Below are 20,268 nucleotides of genomic sequence, written 5' to 3'. Positions count from 1 at the left end.
CAGTCTCAAAAAATAGAACTATAAACAATTATAAGCTTCTCTTGAACAAAACAAGGATATTTTCCATTCCATTGCCCACAAATAGGAATTAAAAAAATAATCAATCAGGTAATTTGAAACCCTAATAAACTATTTAATCATGACGAATTATAGCCAGATCTTAGGAATTGATTTCAAATCCTAACAATATAAAACCAGATTGATTTCGTATGGTGAATTTCAATAGATGAACCTGTGTCGAACTAAAATGAATTGCAAAAATACATAGACAAGTTCCAACCTTTTCCAGAAAATAAAGCTTCAAATAAACAAGCCTTTGAAGAATTTCCTAAACATGACAGATTGTCAAGTCGTCATCAGGCTAGTTCATTATTGGATCAATAGTAAAGCCTTAGGGCTTACAGGATGGAAATCCATTATTATGAAGTTCACTTAACAGAACTCAAATGTAGCAATTGCTGTACTTAAATCACAAGTGGATGAGCAACCAATTTTTACAGCCAAATCTACAGGAACAAAATGATGTCATCCTTGCTTTCTAAAATTGACACAGCGAGTCAAATTCCTACCAAAAGAAATACGCACTGTTCGTTGACAAATCAAGGATTTCATCTGCAACTGCCGTGCTACTTTCTAAGCAGCTAACATACTCAAAGTTTCAAAGAACTCTGTACGGTGTATGCAGATAAATATGATGCCCGTAGAATATGCCAGGAGTTTCTGAAAGGAACTGTATTGCCTGACCCAATAGATACTTTCATGTTTATTGTACAATAATCAAATGATACTGCCATCCTGATGGACATCCATTTTAAAACCAAAAGCTAGGTTTTACTCTCCGATGCACCATGTGACTACAAAAATGCTGCTTTTCATGGGATAGTTGTTAGAAAGTATAAGTTAGGATTCAAATAGCCACGTTCAATGCATTAGTGAACGGGGATTGCGAGGTCTCACTGGTGTCTTTGATGGACTTACCCTAAACACAACAAAATAGCATAATTTCAGTATTTCACCTAACAAAACAAGAGCATAATATGAAACGTGAAGTTATTTTAACGTGCTTCAGAATACCTTATGGGTAGAGATCCCAAAATAGCACCACTGCAGTTTAAAGCAGCAATAGCACTCTCAGCCTGCCAAATCAGAAAACCAAATGGAAAACCGACTTTAATACAAAAGAAGAATATGATGACTTACTTGGTGTCCAAATTTAACCTTCTAAATACTTTATCATGTAATAGTTGTTTATAAAAATATAAGGTATTATCATGTACATCAAACAACAGGTATAAATGATCAAGTATAACACACGGACTGTTCTGTTTTTCAAATTTAAGAAATAAAGGCAGCATTAACCATGTCTTACTCCCATGCATACATACAAAAGGATAAACAGATATATCTGCTACCGAAATCCAACAGGCCAGGGATTACAATTTTCAAATGTACAGCATAAAGAAGGATGCTATGCCGTTGAGAACAAATCTACGATGTTACATTTGACTATGTTCCTGGTCGAATAGAAATACAGAATTTTAAGTCAAATATGACTCTTATAATAACTACCCAAAAGACTGTTACCCACGTGAGTTGTCCCTAATATAAAAAATTATACATTTAGAAGTTACAACCTTCTAGAATTATGTGTGCTCGAGACTCCACTGTCAGCTTTGACACTCCCATTAAATGAAAAGTCTGGCAGATGCTTACATCCAGAAATCTAACGCATTGAATGATTCATCATTTAATCAAGCTGCATGTTGGATCAAATACAGGACAAACATGACAATAGCAGGAACCATCATGGTAACTATAACATCAAGACTTGTTTTACAATCCAATGTTAAGGTGAAGATTCATTGCCTTAGATTGTACATAATGCAATGTTTGGTGATGTTTCTATTTGGAAACGCCTGCACTTCAAATTTCCCACTTACCCACGTGAGTTGTCCCTAATATAAAAAATTATACATTTAGAAGTTACAACCTTCTAGAATTATGTGTGCTCGAGACTCCACTGTCAGCTTTGATACTCCCATTAAATGAAAAGTCTGGCAGATGCTTACATCCAGAAATCTAACGCATTGAATGATTCATCATTTAATCAAGCTGCATGTTGGATCAAATACAGGACAAACGTGATGATAGCAGGAACCATCATGGTAACTATAACATCAAGACTTGTTTTACAATCCAATGTTAAGGTGAAGATTCATTGCCTTAGATTGTACATAATGCAATGTTTGGTGATGTTTCTATTTGGAAACGCCTGCACTTCAAATTTCCCAAAATAGGAAAATTAAGTTTGGAGTCTGTTCAAAACAAAATCATTGGCAACCAAGTATGCATAAGGTTATCAGTAAAGTCCACAATTGGATTCTGATCGATTTAAAAAGAAGAGTCTAATTGCCTCATACGTTGTGAGACAAGGATAGAAATTGTGATGAATATCTGACATCGGATCTGGATATGCATAGCTCTAATACCAAAAACCATATTATCAATCTCAGAATTAGATGTGCGCTAATCTGATATTAGATTATATGATCAAACATTAATATCACCCTTCCGGATACTCTGATTAAAATTCTTATCGTCTGAATGCTCCCAAAAATTTTGACGTAACCAATCTCTCAGTGGATACACATTCACACACCCATCACTCTTGGATGCACAAAGAGCAACAGTTCAGCTACCCTTTTATTGTGAATAAAAAGAAAATAAGAAGATTGTACAAGTCATGCTGCAGCCATTTCATCCAGGCTGCCTCCGGCTTCTTCCCCCTGCATCTTCATCTTCCTTCTGTGGCCTATTGGACTCGACATTGTTGCAGATCTGTGATCTGTGAGTTCTGGGTCTGCAGATCCCCATGTTCTGTCAAGGAGCTTTCTTGGGGTCTTTCGGCTTTTTAGGCCTTAACACCACCCTTAACCTTCATACTTTGCTTCCACAGTGGCCGAAACCTCAAACAGGTGTCCACCATCATTCACATCCATAGCCCCCCATATGTTACTATTCAGGTGTTCCAGCCTTTAGGTGTTGGATGTTGGATGACTATTGTCGGGATATGTAGAGTGTTGCAATGCAATGGCCACTTGGGAGTTTATTTCTGTGAAATCCGAGGTGATAGGCTCTACATGGTGTTCATATGCCATGTAGAAGAATCAAATATGTAAAATGTCATCATATGCAAGAAAATGTCGTATGTAAGAGGAATAAAAGAATATATTATATGTCATATAGTGTAAAAGAAAAATATCATAAGGGAGTAAAAGAAAATATTATATGTCATATAGTGTAAAAGAAAAATATCATAAGGGAGTAAGCCATGGACACTATTGCATGGAGGAAGGCCACCAACGTTACCAAGCTGGTAGATAAACCAAACCTTCATCAGTCATACAAATACTTAATGCTTGCATGCCTGTTGGTGTGGCATTTCATTTAATGGAATAATGTGTTAAGGTTACTCTCCCGTTTCTCCTTCTGTGCGATATGCAGTAATATGGGTGCCACCGTGCCAAAATGTAGCATCAAAGATATGTGTCTGTGAGCTTGTGAGTGTGTGTGGAGACATGTTGGCATGATAGCATGAGAACTGAAGCTAGATGAATCATGGTAGAGTAGTCCATGAAATTTCATGGATGAAGATTGAGAATGTTACCACCCTTGCATTGTGAGAGCATGTACGACTGCTATTGATGCAGAGGGAATTAGTTATCAGAGCTATGGAGATCTCTCACTCATTGTTAGTGTGAGAGTAGTGGAGCAATTGCTTCGTGAAGCTTTGACAGAGTTATGAGAGCCATGGAAGGCTTTCTGGCTCTTTGTGCGACTGTGTGTGTTATGCCGGTGGGAAGTGGATGTGTTGTGTGTGGCATCAAAGAAATGGGCATTTTTCCTGAGTGGGTGAAATGTCAGGCATTGCAACAGACGTAGGCAGCAATATTAAAACAAGTAGAGAGAAGATTGTTGTTGTGAATTTCTGGAGCATTATTCTGTTAGTGTGAAGTAAACAGCCTCATTGAGAGGCTGTATGGATTGCAAATGAAGTGAGCAACAGGGAGTTGCAACTCCGTTAATGGAGGAATAGCAGTGGCAAATTGAATGTTGAGCTCTTATGAGCAACACTGGAGGGAACGAAGCAAGGAACGAAAGAGATTCTGCATGGGTGTCGGAGAGAAGAGTGTCTTGAAGAAAAGAGTACCGTCTCTTAACTGAAACTTTTAGATATTTTCATTTCTAAAGTTTAATAAAAAAATGTAAAAGATGGACTACTATGAAATTTTTCCTCTGTTACTACCCCATGGTTATGTTGGCTGTAAAGGACTAAAGAGAAGAATCTGAAGTGAACTTTTTGCATGTAACACCTATTTTAGGAGTGATAATCAATATTTTTGCCATAATTTTTTCATACCAAGTTCAAAGCTGTCAGATGCATTGCAAAGAGGACTCTGAAGGCTTTCCAATCATCAATGACTAGCTGCATGGTACACTTTTCTTGCTGATTGGGAAGTGGTTTTCTGTTTTGGAATTAGTTTCCAAGGTAGCTTGTATTAATTATCCCAAATTAAACTCTGACATTCGTCAATACAGTTGATCAAAAGACATGCATTTAGTTGATTATTGCCCTAATGGGGTGTTACAAACTCAAATTCGATGTTTGTAGGACAAGATATTTGGAGGAAGGCGGTATGTTATACAAAATATTTTTGTACTTTAACTTAAAGTACGATAGCAGTCATTTTATTTAGAATCAAGATATCTTAAGCTTGCAAGTCCCAGGACCAATTTAGTCCCCAACAAGTATTAGGATTATCTTGCTAGTGTCTGGAAAATGAAGGCATTGTAACTTAAGATTCATAAGTGCTGAAGACTTTGTCTGGGACTATTGAAGGTATTGAACTTTAGCTCATATAAAACCATAGTTTGGACATAGCTCAGTAATCAACACCAAAAAAAGAGAGCCCAGTAGACATGATCACAAGAACCCAGATTATAGTGGAGAAGGTCAATTAGGGAGAAATTCCACTCCCTATGGAAGCTCAATTCGTAAGTGATGTTTTTAAATGAGACATAAATGAAGCTAACGTCTCAAATTATATATAGGTATATAGTGTTTAGTTAGTTGCCCCTGAACCCTCAATTGTAGGACCACAAAGACCACCCACTTAACCACCAATGTGGTCCAAAAACCCAATAAACCAGGTTTACATGCTCTCAATATAAACCAACTTACTAACTTGGGGATGCAATTATACAGGTTTATGTGTCTACTTAGCTGCCTTTAAACCCTTAATAGTGGGACCACAGAGCCCACCCAATTAACAACCAATGTGGTCCAAAATCCCAATATGTTGACTTTACATACTGTAACATAAACCACCTTAACCACTTACAAATATGATCAACTGGTAAAGGGGCGTGATATAAATGTGTGAGAGAGGAGTTGTTTTTGCATTAATAATAGAATCAACTCTATATTTTCTCTCTCCGCCAGTGTTTCTATGAATGTGTGCACCCTAATTTTTTACATGATGTCAGAGAAATACATATCATGGAATCTATGAATCAAATGTTAAGTGAAGAAACATCAACATCAGCAGATGGTCAGAAATATCAACATCAGCAGATGGTCAAGACAATTGAAGATCCAGGAAAAGAAAACAAAGGTGACAAGAAGAGAGATTCTTGGAAAACACTCTGATCAGACCATATTTGTGATGTTCAGAGCCTGCATGAACAACAGTCCAGGATCTCACACCAGAAGCAACACAGCAATCAGAGGAATGGAAAAACATTGACTACAACAGATAACCAGCAAGAGACACCGGCCAATTGTCAGGGCACACATATCACTGATTTTTAGATGCCCAGAGGAAATAATAATGCTTGTTATGACACATTCTAGCCACTATGTCAACACCCAGTAGACAGAAAATACATATTAAAAATTGTCATCGTTAAAGCAAATTCGCAGAACTAGAAGATGTTCTTTGCAGATGAATTTACATGCAAACTCATTTTTTTCTTGAATACAAGTAGACACACCCTGAAGTGAACCTCTTTTAATAGGATAATCAAGGTCACACAGAATTTGGAATTTGAATCTAGGGCACTAATCAAGCAGTAAAACAGGATTTCCTGAGAGTGAAGTAATATGTAGCCAGACCAAAATGCCCAGAACTGATTCATGAAGCCTAGTTTTGGTTAACAAAAGTTTGACATCCAATTTTGAAGTCATAGATTGATAAACAGGTTAAGCTTTTGATGCAATAGCATAAAGCTTTTAGATCATGATCCTAGATCCCGATAAATCAACTGAAAAGAACTATCTAGCCAAGAAACAAAAAATGCAACTGCTCCTAATGTACAAGGATTTGTGAGACCTGATAAATTTTATACTGGATAATGGTCCTTTCTTTGTTATATTATAACTTAGTTCTTTTGAGTAAAGAAAGTTCTAAAAACCAAAAGTGACTAAGTGACAAACGTGACTTCCTAAGTCACCATGTCATTTATGGTTAGGTTACAGTCGTTCGCAACATACCTCAAAAGACTCATCATTATGTATTGACTTTTCATAATGACTGGTATTGAATATCTCTCCTCTCACAATCTGGAAAAAAATTTACATTCATGTAATGTGCATATCTGATATGGTAGCAAAGCCGAGGTAGAGCCATAGTTAATGACTCAGCTCAGTAAAATACTCACCGAGGCAGAAGATTCAAGAGTCAACTCGAAGCAGGAAAAATTTAAGTGCAAAAATTATAAACATACACTATCTTTGATTTATCTCTTTTATGGGTATTTATAAAACCGCCGAACAAGTTTTTATGCAGGTCAACAAGTCAAACTCGATGACCTCCCTACACTGTATTGTAGGCACACAAAACTGTTTGAATTATACAGAGTATAGCATAAAATAATTTAAACTATTGACCATATTTAATTTAGAAAGCATTTAAATCATTTACATGATCCAAAGCTAAAACCCAGAATAAATAAATAAATAAAAATTTAAAAAATGACATTTAGTTGACAGGAGAGATAAAATTCACAGGACAAGGAGTCTGTAGCAGTTGCAAACACAAAAAAAAAACAGCATTAGAAGCCTGGTCATTACAATCATCACAGAGGTGCAAGATTATATCAAACAGATTTCAAGGTAGAATCACAGGTGTGATGACTATTCCCTAGTCGATGATCAGCAGTTGTATTCAGCTGCTGGTGGGTGTATTTTTACAACAATGTGTCTCCTCTACACAGCGGAATTAATAAGGCAACATTCTCACAAGTGGCATTGTTCATGATGGGAAATCACTTCCAAAAGGCAGCAAATCAGAGATCTGTTGGAATTTCTAAGTTTAACCTGTTTAAAATTCTTCCTGTACTATCTAGTTTAATTCTTCCTACTTGTTCAATTACTTAACAAGTTATTTACCATGTAAATACTGAAAATAAACACAAGTACAGTATCAACATCTACAGATCATCGACTGAAAGAAAACAAGCACACAAGTGACACCGTTATTTTTGGACCAATGTCCCCGGAAAAACCCAATGCGGGAAAACCGGTGCAGATATTCAAAGGGTTTTATTATTATGCAGTTTTCATAATACAACCAGGGTGCCAGAAATGGCTCACCCAACAGAGAATATGTTAAAATTGGCAACTAAGGCCAAACTCCATGCGAGTCATCTCATTTATGGCAGCTGATATTTTTCCTAGATTCCTCTTGTCGAGAGGTGTAGGATTGATCTAAAGATCATCCGATTCCAACAAGTATTTATGGAGATATGAATTTATTTGTATTTACTTGACAAATTGTCAAGGTCGGCCAGCAGTGAAATGTGTAGCACACATGCCCATTGAATCATATAAATACAAGTGAAGTTGATTCATTTTATCATCATCTCATCTCACTCATTTCTTCTCTCTCTCTCCTTAGTTTTGGGTTACAGAAGGAGCAGCTCACACATGGGAAGAAGGACGCCACAGTAGGGCAAGGCGCAGAATCTGCTGAAGGTCTCTTTGACCAGCGTTGACCTTAGAAGAGTGCAGTTTTGATGTGGTTGCCTCTCCTAGGCAGGCCACATTTTTTGGCATGAAAATCAAGGCAATCTGACCTCAGGTTTGACCAGTGTTGACTGCCCTAGTTTGGGGCAGCAGGTTGACTTCAGTCAACTGCAGTTTGACTGTGTATTTAAGATTGTTTAAGGGCTAGTTCTTCAGGCTGTTCGAAGACTAATTGAAATTGACCAAGCATATTGGAGGTCAATTTCATCTCGTTTGACTAAGTTTGACTTTGTTGATTTAGGGTTCGCTGTTGCTGATATAAAATTACAGAATTCTGATTTTGTACTATTTCTCTCTATTGAACTATTGAAGATAAAGGAAGATTTGATCAAAGGGTTTCCCCGCATTAGGGTTTGTCCCAGGCTAGCCGCCACCATCTTGTGTCTCTTGTCTTGGCTTGTTTTCTGTCGATCGTTTAATGTTCTATCTGCACTTTACTTAATGTATATGTGATTGCTAATCAGCGGTTAATAAGAAGAAAAGAAGTAAACTGCTCTAAGCATAAAACATACCCTAATTTAACAGAATGCCCTAGGCAGTAATACCTCTCCTCAGAGACAGATATTCTAGCTGATAAATCACCGGATGAACGTTCCCACAGCAACAATTGCAGCTTTTGTTGCTCTGCGTCACTCTGATAGGGACTGCATCACCCTATCCGACTCACCAGCTCCTAATCTGTCCCATGAAATCCTCCCACTGTTGCCTCTAGACCCTGTGTCAGCTCTGCTAGTCTCTACGTCAGCTTTTGGAGCCTCTACGTTAGCCCCTAGACCCTTTGTGTCTCACACGCTGGCCTCGCTGGCTCTACGCAGCTCCTGGCTACCTCTGCATAGCCTCCAGCTGGCTCTGCGTCATCCTCTCCCGGCTCTGCCCTAATCCTCTTAGTACTAACTCTGCCTCTCTGCTATGTATTCACTGCCCCCCGTTGTTGATCAATGATTCTATCTCTCTTAGCAAACCCCGCTCTAGAGAATAGAATGACTGATCACTCTAGTGTGTCTCCAACTAACCCTCAAGCCTCTTCTTATACTTTTTTGTTGAGTCTTCAACGGCTAAGATTACATCTCTAATCAACGGCTAAGATTAGATTTGGCTTGATCCATGTCATTTAGAACCTTCTCACCCAGTTTTACATTAATACCCATTAATATTTTAATTTTCCTAAGTTTAGACTTAGGAACCCATTAAAAATACTAATTATTTTAATAACTCCCTAACTGAGAGGAATTTCCCCAAACCATTTTCGAGTCTTGGAGATCTCATGTGCTGCCCTTCCACCAATTTTCATGGCTGGAGCACACATCCAATGCTACCCCAAATCAACACTCCCTCTTAGTGAGGAATGTTCTCTAGTAATTCTCCACCATTGAACATCACCCTCATCATCCGAGACTGGTACCTGTGTTGATGCTTGGCCTTCCTACCCAACATCCTCTGCATTGTTGCATCCTATACTGTTGCCCATGGCTCTGCCACTGCCACTGCTACATCTGTACGGCAACTCCTTTGCATCTGTGTTGTTGCCGGTCCTTCCTCCCAACGCTGCATTTGCATTGCAGCCCTCTCTCATCATGCTGCATCGTGCTACCCATAGCACTACCACCACTACTGCAACTCAGTTACTAAGACAATGTTAACTGATCTACCCAACTACTGAAATCCTTGTCAGGCTAGAAGCCATCCTGATGTGGAAGCTCTCTCTGCTGCTATCATGTGCTCCCTCTGCTACCTCTACGCTGCTGCAACACCTCTGTGCCTCTCACACTGCTGCAAACACCTGTGTGCCTTCCTGCACTGCTGCAACCTCCTCTATGCCTCTCGCACTGCTGAAAACCCTCTATGCGAAGCCAGGGACTACTGCACTCTAGCATTATTCTGTCGCTCCATTCGCATCCGCTTCTACCGACATCTGTCATCGTGCTACTATCACTCGAGGCTCCCGTAGCCGGATATGATCCAAGAGTTTGGGTACCTCAAGGATCAGCCCCACATCTCCTATAGTCTTCCTGACTACAACTCGATGTCTCCCCACCTCTTCTCTATAGGTACATGAGCACTCATGGCACAATCGTCATCATCCTCTACCTCCTTCTCTGCCTTAGCCAACGCTGCCTTGGAGAGTCAAAAGCCTCTTCCTTATTCTTCTTCCTGGGACACTAGGTTGCATTATGGCCCAGCGCCCCACAATGGAAGCACTTTATCTTGGAGATGTCCTTCTTCTTCCTCTTCCCTTGTTGTCCCGCAGATGCCAGAGTTGCATCATCTTCCTCCTCTTTCTTGATTCGACCTCTTTTGCCGCTATTTCCCACCTTTGTCAGCGATCTGATCTCTTCTTGGCGAAAAGTTGCCCATAATTCTTCCCAATCTAGAAGATTGTATCCCACTCCTCGGAGACTGCGTTCAGGGAAGAGCTCAAAATTAACTCCTGATCCTGCATGGCCCCTATGGAAGTAAGTTAGTCCCAAATCTCCTGCAACCTACTAAGGAAGTGATCTATCTGCTTCCCCTTCAGCATCTGATATGACCATAGTTGATTCTCTAGTAGCATTTTCTCTGCACGGAAGTGCCCTAATACAATGTTGTTAAGATGTCCCACATCTCCTTCGTCGTATTCTTCTCGGCAATATGCTAAACTGCATGATCCTTGACCCCATCAAGGATTATGCACTTAACCTTCGTCATTGCCTCCTCGTACCTTTCATTAGCTACCGAGTCAACTGGGACAGCTACCACTCTCGTGACGAAGCCCTTGAGGTGATCTATCTTCTTCCCCTTCAGCATCTGATATGACCACAGTGGATTCTCCAGTAGCATTTTCTCTGCACGGAAGTGCCCTGATACAATGTTGTTAAGATGTCCCACATCTCCTTCGTCATATTCTTCTCGGCAATATGCTGAACTACATGATCCTTGACCCCATCAAGGATTATGCACTTAATCTTCGTCATTGCCTCCTCATACCTTTCATTAGCTACCGAGTCAACTGGGACAGCTACCACTCTCGTGACGAAGCCCTTGAGGTGATGTCTGTCTAGAATGGACAAGATCCTGGCCTTCCAGACCACAAAGTTGGACGCTCCGTCCAGCCTATCCTAATCTCTCCGCCCATTCATGGCCATCTCGTTGATCTTCTTTCGACTCCTCCGAGTCTTTCTACTTCCCTCCTGGAAGTCCTCTGTTCGACTCCTACTGAGTCTCTCCACTTCCCGTCTAGAAGTTCTCGATTCAACTCCCACTGAGTCTCGATTTCCCTTCTGGAAATCCTTCTGCCAACGTCAAGTTGCCCCACTCCGATCATCTGTGCCACTGAACCACTGATCCGGATTCCTTGGCTAGAAATCTGCCTCGACAGCAACTCCCTCCTCCTTGGTCTTGCCCCAAATTACCCACAGCTTCCTATGCCCCAACAATCTAAAGGACTGAACCTCTAGGCTCTGCGCAATCTCGGCACTGGCAAAACCCGCACCTCTGGCCACAGCGTCGATCTTTCCTAACTGAGAAAGATGACCGAGCACTGCGTAGGTCAAGTTTGCGCCTCTCTGCCTCTGCGCTGATCCTCCTTCTGGCTCGAACTGATGACACAAGCTCTCTACGTCACCCCTTCCTTGCTGCTTTCTACTAGGAACAGCGTTTGTCACTCAGGACAGCTGTTTCTGTTGCTACTGCTTTGCTCGGTTGATGCCTTCAATTATCCTATGATCTGCAACCACGCTCTGATACCATGTTGGAATTTCTAAGTGTAACCTGTTAGAAATTCTTCCTGTAATATCTGGTTTAATTCTTCCTACTTGTTCAATTACTTAACAAGTTATTTACCATGTAAACACTGCAAATAAACACAAGTGCAGTATCAACATCTACAGATCATCCACTGAAAGAAAACAAGCACACAAGTGACACCATTATTTTTGGACCAATGTCCCCGAAAAAACCCAATGCGGGAAAACCAATGCAACTATTCAAAGGGTTTTATTATTATGCAATTTTCAGAATACAACAAGGGTGCCAGAAATGGCTCACCCAACAGAGAATGCCCTAGGCAGTAGTTCCTCTCCTCAGAGACAGATATTTTGGCTGATAAATCACCGGATGAACGTTCCCACAGCAACAATTGCAGCTTCTGTTGCTCTGTGTCTCTCTGATAGGGACTGCGTCACCCTATTCAGCTCACCAGCTCCCAGTCTTTCCCACGAAATCCTCCCAGCGTTGCCTCTACGCCCTACGTCATCTCTGCTAGCCTCTGTGTCAGCTTCTGGAGCCTCTGCGTCAGCCCCTAGACCCTCTGCATCTCACACACTAGCCTCTCTGGCTCTGCGCAGCCCCTGGTTGCCTCTGCATAGCATCCAGTTGGCTCTACGTCAACCTCTCGGCTCTGTGCTGATCCTCTTGGTACTAACTCTGCCTCTCTGCTATGTATTCACCGCCCTTCGTTGTTGATCACTGATTCTATCTCTCTTAGCAAACCCCACTCTAGAGAATAGAATGACTGATCACTCTAGTGTGTCTCCAATTGACCCTCAAGCCTCCTCTTATACTTTGTATGTTGAGTCTTCAACGATCAAGATTACATCTCTAATCAACGGCTAAGATTAGATTTGGCTTGATCCATGTCATTTAGAACCTTCTCACCCAGTTTTATATTAATATCCATTAATATTTTTATTTCCCTAAGTTTAGACTTAGGAACCCATTAAAAATACTAATTATTTTAATAACTCCCTCACTGGATGGAATTTCCCCAAACCATTTATGGGTCTTGGAGATCTCATGTGCTTTAACCTCTCCACCAATTTTCATGGCTAGAGCACACACATCCGATGCTACCCCAAATCAACAAGATCTGACAAAAAAAAATTCTGAGTTGTGGCAGTTTTCACTCACAGTCTGGGATTACTGAACAGAGTAAGAAACTAGAACAAAAAACAGTCAAGTCAGATCTAGATAGAGAGAACAGAATTTGTCGAGAGATGCAGTTGGTCGTGCTAAATTAATTTTCCAAGTGGCAAAGAAATCATAAAGAAGTGTCGAAAATACAGGCAACAACATGTTATGAGGTTTGAAGATTTTATTTAGAAACTTAAAAGTTAAAACTATAACATTGGTGTTATGAGGTTTAAGATTTTATTTAATAACATAAATATTTATTTGATGTTTAGCAAAGAAATTCACGATCACGAGTCTTCATAATATCATGCTTCATCCCTGAGATGTTAACCAATGGAGCAAGCGAAAAACCCTCTGCGCGCGCGCGCCTGAGCGCCTGAGCCTCCCGCGATCTGAACCATCTCACTCCAGCGCTCCCGCCAGCTCTAGGTCCCCATGGATCCCCCGGATCCACCAGGGGGGGATCCAGCAATGCAGCAAGCTTTTTCGAACCTGATCAAATCTCTGCCACAGCAAAGGCCAAGACCGACAGCTACCAAGTTTGTTAAAAAACTCGATGTGCTTCAAGAAGTTCTTCTGCCCCCGACCATTCCACGCATGGCAGCAATATCTCTTGCAGAGAAAGGATTAATCGGCCAGTTTACAGGATTATGGCCCTCACCCAAAACTGTGCAGCGGTGGGTGGAGAGAAACTAGGCAGACAAGACTCAGGGAAAAATCTCAATAAGGTTTTGTGGCAGAGGTTACTTCACCTTCCACTTTGAAACCAAGGAGGACAAGGATTTGATATTTAGAAATGGGCCTTACTTCATGGACTCCCGGGGTCTCTATCTCAACAAATGGACCCCGTACTTCGATCCAGAACTAGATATTCCAAGCGTTGTCCCTGTCTGGGTCAGGCTTCCTCACCTTCCCCTACATTGCTGGGGAGATGATTCGGTCAAGGCAATAGGAAACGCGGTAGGAAAATATATAGATCGCAGCGAGCCCAAGGACAACATGCAAGCCTGTGCGCGAATTTGTGTCGAATTCGATCTGGGGCGCGGCCTACCGGAAGCAATCAAATTGAAGGTGGACGACTGGTGCCATATCCAACAGCTGGACTACGAACAGATACCCTTCAAATGCAAGGTATGTCATGAATACGGTCACTTTGCTAACAGATGCCCAAAACTTATAAATGTTGAATCATCAGAGCAGGAGGACCAGTGGGAAACGGTGAAAAGGAAAAAATCTGCCTCATCCTTCAAACAATCTGAAACTGAACTACCGGGATCATCCCACCATCATCCTTCCCATCCTCCTTCATCTCATCAGCGCCCACCCTCATCCTCTCAGCAAGCCCCTCCTCCCTTTCCCTCCTCTCCTCCGCGTTCTTCTGATCCCTCCATCCCTCCTTCTTCCAACCCTTTCGCATCCCTTTCTGAAGAAGAACCTATTCAGGACCCCTCATCAGATCAGCAAAACCCCTCATCCCCTCATCCCTCTCAGCCCTCCCCGGACACTACTTCAACAAGAATCACAAGAAGCTTATCAAAGGACCTAGGAGCATCTAGTGAGATTCCAAAAAAACATGGGCCAGGTAGGAAGTCGGCAAAACAGCAAAGAGAAGAAAGTGCGCAGAAGGATATAGCAATGGGATCACAAACACCGATTGAAACCTACATCCTAGGAATCTCGGACAAGGAAAACAACATCAAAGGCAAAGAGAGGCGAGCACCTCTGCACACCACCGGTAAATCATGATGAAAGTGCTGTCTTGGAACAGCAGGGGACTAGGGCACCCCTCCAAAAAAGCTGCCCTCAAGGAGTTAATTCAAAGTGAAAAGCCTGATATCTTACTCATCCAAGAGACAAAATTAGAACAGTCCGAAATCAGCAGACTCATTGGCCAACAAAATCAGTACGGTGGTTGCACCAGTGAAGCAAGAGGAGCTTCAGGAGGTATTTTAACAATGTGGAATATCAGCAAATGGAGCTGTAGCTCCGTCAAAACACAACAGCATTGGATAAGTGTTAAATTGGAAAGCAAGGACAATGGCATTGATGTTAAAATCTACAATATCTACTCTCCTAACCACTACAGAGAAAAAGAAGTATGTTGGACCACCCTAGAGGAAGATTTAGAAGAAGACCATGGTAACAACCTCATCCTAGCAGGGGACTTAAACCTGGTCATGCACTCAAATGAGAAAAGAGGAGGGAACTTCAGCGCTGATCATTTCCGAAACCGGCTGGAACACATCATGCAAGAAAAAGACTTGGTCGATTTAAAGCCCAAGAATCGCAGGTATACTTGGAGCAATAGGCGGTTGGGAGCAGGTAACATTATGGAAAGACTTGACTGTTTCCTTGTTAACATCGCCTTTCTGTCCTCCTTCTCCAACGGGCAGTCAGACATCCTCAATACTTCCGCCTCGGATCACTACCCCATCACCCTTACTCTGCAAAGCCAAAGCCACCTCGGCCCCCTCCCTTTCAAATACTCCTCTCTTTGGAATCAAATTCCTGCTGCCCGAGATATAGTTAAACAAGCTTGGTCTCAACATGTGGAGGGCTCCCCAATTTACATTTGGGAAACAAAATTGAAGCAAACAAGGCAGGCACTCAAGTCATGGGCAAAGACCAACTACAAGGAACCCGAGGCATTAAAAAAGGATATCAAACAAAATCTTGAAAAAATACAGCAAAGTATTGAAGCGGAAGGACTCACTCAGCAAGCAAGACAAGAAGAGATCAGATTGTATGCAGAGTTGCGCCAAACAGCTAGAGACGAGGAGATCAAATGGCGGTTAAAATCAAGGCAGACCTGGCTGCGTGAAGGTGACAAAAACACCTCTTACTTCCATAAACAAGCCACAATCAGGAAGGCAAGAAACACAGTTAGCGCAATCAGAGATAGTGAAGGGAACAATCATGAGACTCAAGACTCCATAAAAGCTGCCGCAACCTCCCATTTCAAATCTCTCCTTACAGAGGACAAAAATGAGGAGGATTTCTCAAATTTCCTCCTTCATATGACCAAAGAAGTCACTCAAGAAATGAATAACAGCCTCACCCAAGAAGTTGAGGAGGATGAAGTCAAAAAGGCCGTCTGGAGCCTCCATCCGGACAAAGCTCCAGGTCCTGACGGGTTTCCTATCAGCTTCTTCAGAGAATATTGGCCAATGATTAAAAAAGACCTCCTCAAGATGATTCGTTGGGTCCTTAGGAAAGGCAAACTAGGGGGCTACACCAACTCAACGTATTTAGCTCTCATCCCAAAAGAGAACAGGCCGACCACTTTCTCCAGATTCCGGCCCATTTCCCTTTGCAATTCCGCTTATAAAATAATCACAAAAATCTTGTCTTCAAGACTCAAGCCTCTTCTTCCTTCCTTAATTTCTGAAAATCAGGGAGGTTTTTTAGCCAACAGGCACATCTCTGACTCCATTCTTTTGGTTCAAGAAGCCATCCATTCTAGCCTTAGTCGAAAGGAAAAAGGATTCATCCTTAAACTTGATCTTGCCAACGCCTTCAATAGAGTCAGACACTCCTTCCTTCTTGCTGTTTTGAACAAACTGGGATTCAATACCTCCTTTATAAATATGGTCAAAGCTTGCATCTCTAGTCCCTGGATTTCTCCTCTGGTGAATGGAAGACCTTGTGTAGCCTTTCAATCCTCCCGAGGCCTTAGGCAAGGCTGCCCCCTATCCCCTTACCTATTCATCCTCATGGCTGAATCCCTCAGCAAAGCCTTGGATTACAACCGAAGAATAGGCCTAATCACAGGTATCCAATTTGCGCAGGGCACAAAGAATATTAATCATTCCCAATTCGCTGATGATACCCTCCTGATGGGTGGAGCTTCGAACACCATTGCAAGGCGCTTCAAAAAGATCATGGACCAATTCATGGACTACTCTGGAGGAAGAATCAATCAAGTTAAAAGCTGCATCTATGGATGGAATGCAACAGCTCACACCATTCAAAGCATTGCAAATATATTAGAGGTCTCATACAAGCTCGAATGGAGTCATTTCACCTATCTAGGGATGCCGGTGAGTATGGGTCCCCTGAAGACTGAAACTTGGAACGAAATCCTCGACAAAATCAAAAGGAAAATCCAACAATGGGGAACCATGTGGCTGAACCCAGCAGGACGTCTTGTACTTCTCAAATCAGGTTTGATTACTCTCCCCATCTACCGCTTTTCATTGTTACAAGCTCCGATGATTTTCCATCATAAATTGGAAAAGGCCCTTCGACATTTCCTCTGGCAAGGAGGGAAATCGGAGAAGAGAAAGTTCAACCTAGTTGGCTGGAAAAATGTTATCCAGCCCCAAGAAAAAGGAGGCCTCGGAATAAGGTCCCCAAAACTTTTGAATTTAGCTCTCGGGGCTAAAATTGTTTGGAGACTAATCACAGGGGACACAGCTTGGTGGAAATCAGTTTTAGAAGCCAAGTATCTCAGCAGTACCAGGCACAAGCTTCTGGAAACTAATATACCCAACAGAGACAGCTCCAACATCTGGAAATTATGCAAGAAAATTATCCCACTCATGGCCCAACACATCTCCAAAGTACCAGGAGGGGGAAGCAGCATCAGTATTTCTAAAGACAGAATCCTAGGTCAGAGCCCTATAGGATCCAATATAGAAGCAGTTCCAGCCATAAATTGGTTAAACAACAGAGGAATATGGAGCTTAGCCCAAATCACTAAGTGGGGAAGCTCCTCCCAAGCTTGGATTGGTTGGACCTTGCCGGACTACCCAAGGGATCTGGAAACAAGTTTCAAAGCTCTAAAAGACCAATTGCACAGTAAGGCTCCGATTCATAAAGGAGGCAAAGATAGCTATCGCTGGGACCCCACGGGAACCATGTACACAGCCAAAGCAGGGTATCACCATTTATGCGAAAGTGCCTTCCCACAGGACATCGAAAGTGCCTTCCCACAGGACATCTGGAGCCATTGGAGATTGGTTTGGAAAGCGGAAGCCCCCCCTAAAGTAAAATTCTTCTGCTGGCTCCTCCTGAAAGGTAAGATTTTAACAGCTGAGAACCTAAAAAAAAGGGGCATCCTAGGCCCTTCCAGGTGCCCAAATTGTCTTCAAGCTGAAGAAACAATGCAGCATTTGTTTATGGACTGCCAAGTGGCCGCAAAATGTTGGAAAGATATCGCTTCAGTAGGGGGAACAGAATGGAATCCTAAGTCATCCATAGCAGAGACAGTCCAAAATTGGAAGAAACTTTGCCCATGGAAGAGCAAGAAGAGTACACTATCACAGAGGATATGGAATACTTTACCATTAACTCTTCTATGGAGCATATGGTTAGCTAGAAACAAGAAAGTTTTCCAAGACAAAGGACACAACTCCAGAATTATGTGTCATAAAACCATCAGCTTAGCGGTAGAAGCTGTTACAATTCGCACCCACAGTAAAATCAACCTCAGCAACTACAGTGCAGAAGAAAGAAATTTGATTAATTATGGTAGCATCATCAGCGCCCAAGATCAAGAAAAAGAAAATTCGAGCCTGAAGGAGTCAACTACAGCTTGGAAGCTGAGGCCTAAGGAAGAAGAATTTGCTCTATGGCTGAGCAACTGCAACAGATATTGCCTCTTTTTCGATGGTGCCTCAAAATCTAATCCTGGCCTTGCAGGCACAGGAGGCCTCATATGCAACGCAAATGGAGAGCCTATCTTGCACTTCGAATGGGGATTGGGTGATCTCTCTAACAATCGGGCCGAAGGTCTGGCCTTATTCCAAGGACTCAATCAAGTGATCAAACTGGGCATCAAGAAAGTGAATGTTTTTGGTGACTCTGCAATTATTATCCGGCTCATGGAGCAAAAGCGGAACTCACCAAACATACTGCTGCAACAAATCAACAACAGGAACCAAGTTCTACATAACATGCTGGAGGAAGCCCATTATTATCACATCCTAAGGGGTCTCAACAAAAAAGCTGACCACCATGCCAACAAGGCCTGTGATCGACCCAAAGGCCAGCTTAGCTGCAATGATAACTTAACTATCCAATCGCTGCCATGAAAGACGCACATCTAATCAGCATGCGGGGCACCCTACCCAATAGAATCTGCCACAGCAACCAAATCACCAGAACAGAGGTCAGAACAGATCAGATTGAAAGGAATTGTATCAGAAGTTGGCTCAGAATCTCAGTCCAAGGCAGGGGAATCAAGATCCACAGAACAGAAAATCGTCCTTATCACAAAAAAATCGATCACAGCCAAGATACGAGCAGGAATAGTCAGTGGAGCATCGGGATGTGCAGATCCCTCTCCCGCCTTTGTATCCATAGAAATTCGTTATATACCCCTGTAACGCAACAACTACATCCCACAGTCGAAGTTCATTGCGGTAAGCTTGAGAGAGGAGTCTATTTTGCAGCATATCTCTGTAAGTCAGAAAGAGGAAATGCAGTAGAGCGTGATAGAGGATCCGTTTTCACCCTGTTAAAAAGTGAGAACGCTGTCAAGCCTAACCGATCCCCAAGTGGTATGCGAGACAGCTTCAGGCATTTAAATCGCATTCTTCTAAGTGCTCTTAACACTACCGAGAGCCTGAGTAGAACTACTCCTATTAGTAGCAAAGCGAATCGACAGCATCAAGAATATAAGCAAAGAAACAGTGCCATTACCCAGACAAAGAATTCAATGGAACGCCCAGAACAACTCAAGCAAATGATGGACAAGAAAGATGCTACATCCTCCTCCAGCGCTAAGCCAATCGAAGCTGACCAGGATCCAGAGGGATCAACTGCAAGAAAGATGAGCCACATCGAGATTGATTAGTCATGTTTTGTAAATGTAAATTTTGGGGACGGCAGTATGTTAAAATCTATAGTAGTATAAGTAGCAATAGGAACAGTCCAACCAAAGTAAGAACCAAGGAAAAATTCCTTTTTGTAATTCCTTGGCTTCAAAATCCTCCTGAAGCATCTTATGTAAGGCATTTAGCCCCCTCTTTTTTTCAGATTAATACATAGCACCCGACCTTTGTCTAAAAAAAAAAAATATCATGCTTCATCCCTGTCAAAAGTTTAATGGGAACCATTATAACACTTAAGCAATAAATTATTACAATTTGAGCACAGTTGTCATGAGAGTAGTGACAGGCAAGCTGGTCAGGGATATTGAAGAAGAGGAGCAAAGCAGAATGAATTTGATGATGCAGACAGAAGGGCCTGCAAATCAAAATACTGAACAAAACAACACTCACAAGCAAACTTCAATTAAGTTAATGCAATCTGGTCAAGGATCCGGAAGATAAGCAAGTTGAATTTGATGA

At 41.8% G+C, this 20,268-nt stretch overlaps 1 protein-coding gene across 4 annotated transcripts in view; it reads right to left on the bottom strand.

Moving 5' to 3' along the window:
- Nucleotides 1–678: 678 nt before the first annotated feature.
- LOC149221400 (polyadenylate-binding protein-interacting protein 12-like) overlaps nt 679–20,268 on the bottom strand; it is a 93,260-nt gene continuing 73,670 nt past the window's right edge. For all 4 annotated transcript variants that reach the window (XM_089385090.1, XM_089385089.1, XM_089385092.1 and 1 more), the window contains exons 9-10: nt 1,075–1,136; nt 679–979 (exon numbers count right to left, since the gene is read on the bottom strand). In XM_089385090.1, the coding sequence (XP_089241216.1) occupies nt 922–979; nt 1,075–1,136 (120 nt within the window). In that variant the 3' untranslated portion in view covers nt 679–921. The remainder of the gene's footprint in view (nt 980–1,074; nt 1,137–20,268) is intronic.

This window comes from Pinus tabuliformis, chromosome Q, assembly GCF_031772625.1.
Source record: "Pinus tabuliformis cultivar Carrire ecotype Pingquan chromosome Q, CPIR1, whole genome shotgun sequence".
Taxonomy (NCBI): domain Eukaryota; kingdom Viridiplantae; phylum Streptophyta; class Pinopsida; order Pinales; family Pinaceae; genus Pinus; species Pinus tabuliformis.
The sequence above is the reverse complement of the archived record's forward strand: the minus strand, read 5'-3'. Positions and strand labels throughout refer to the sequence as shown.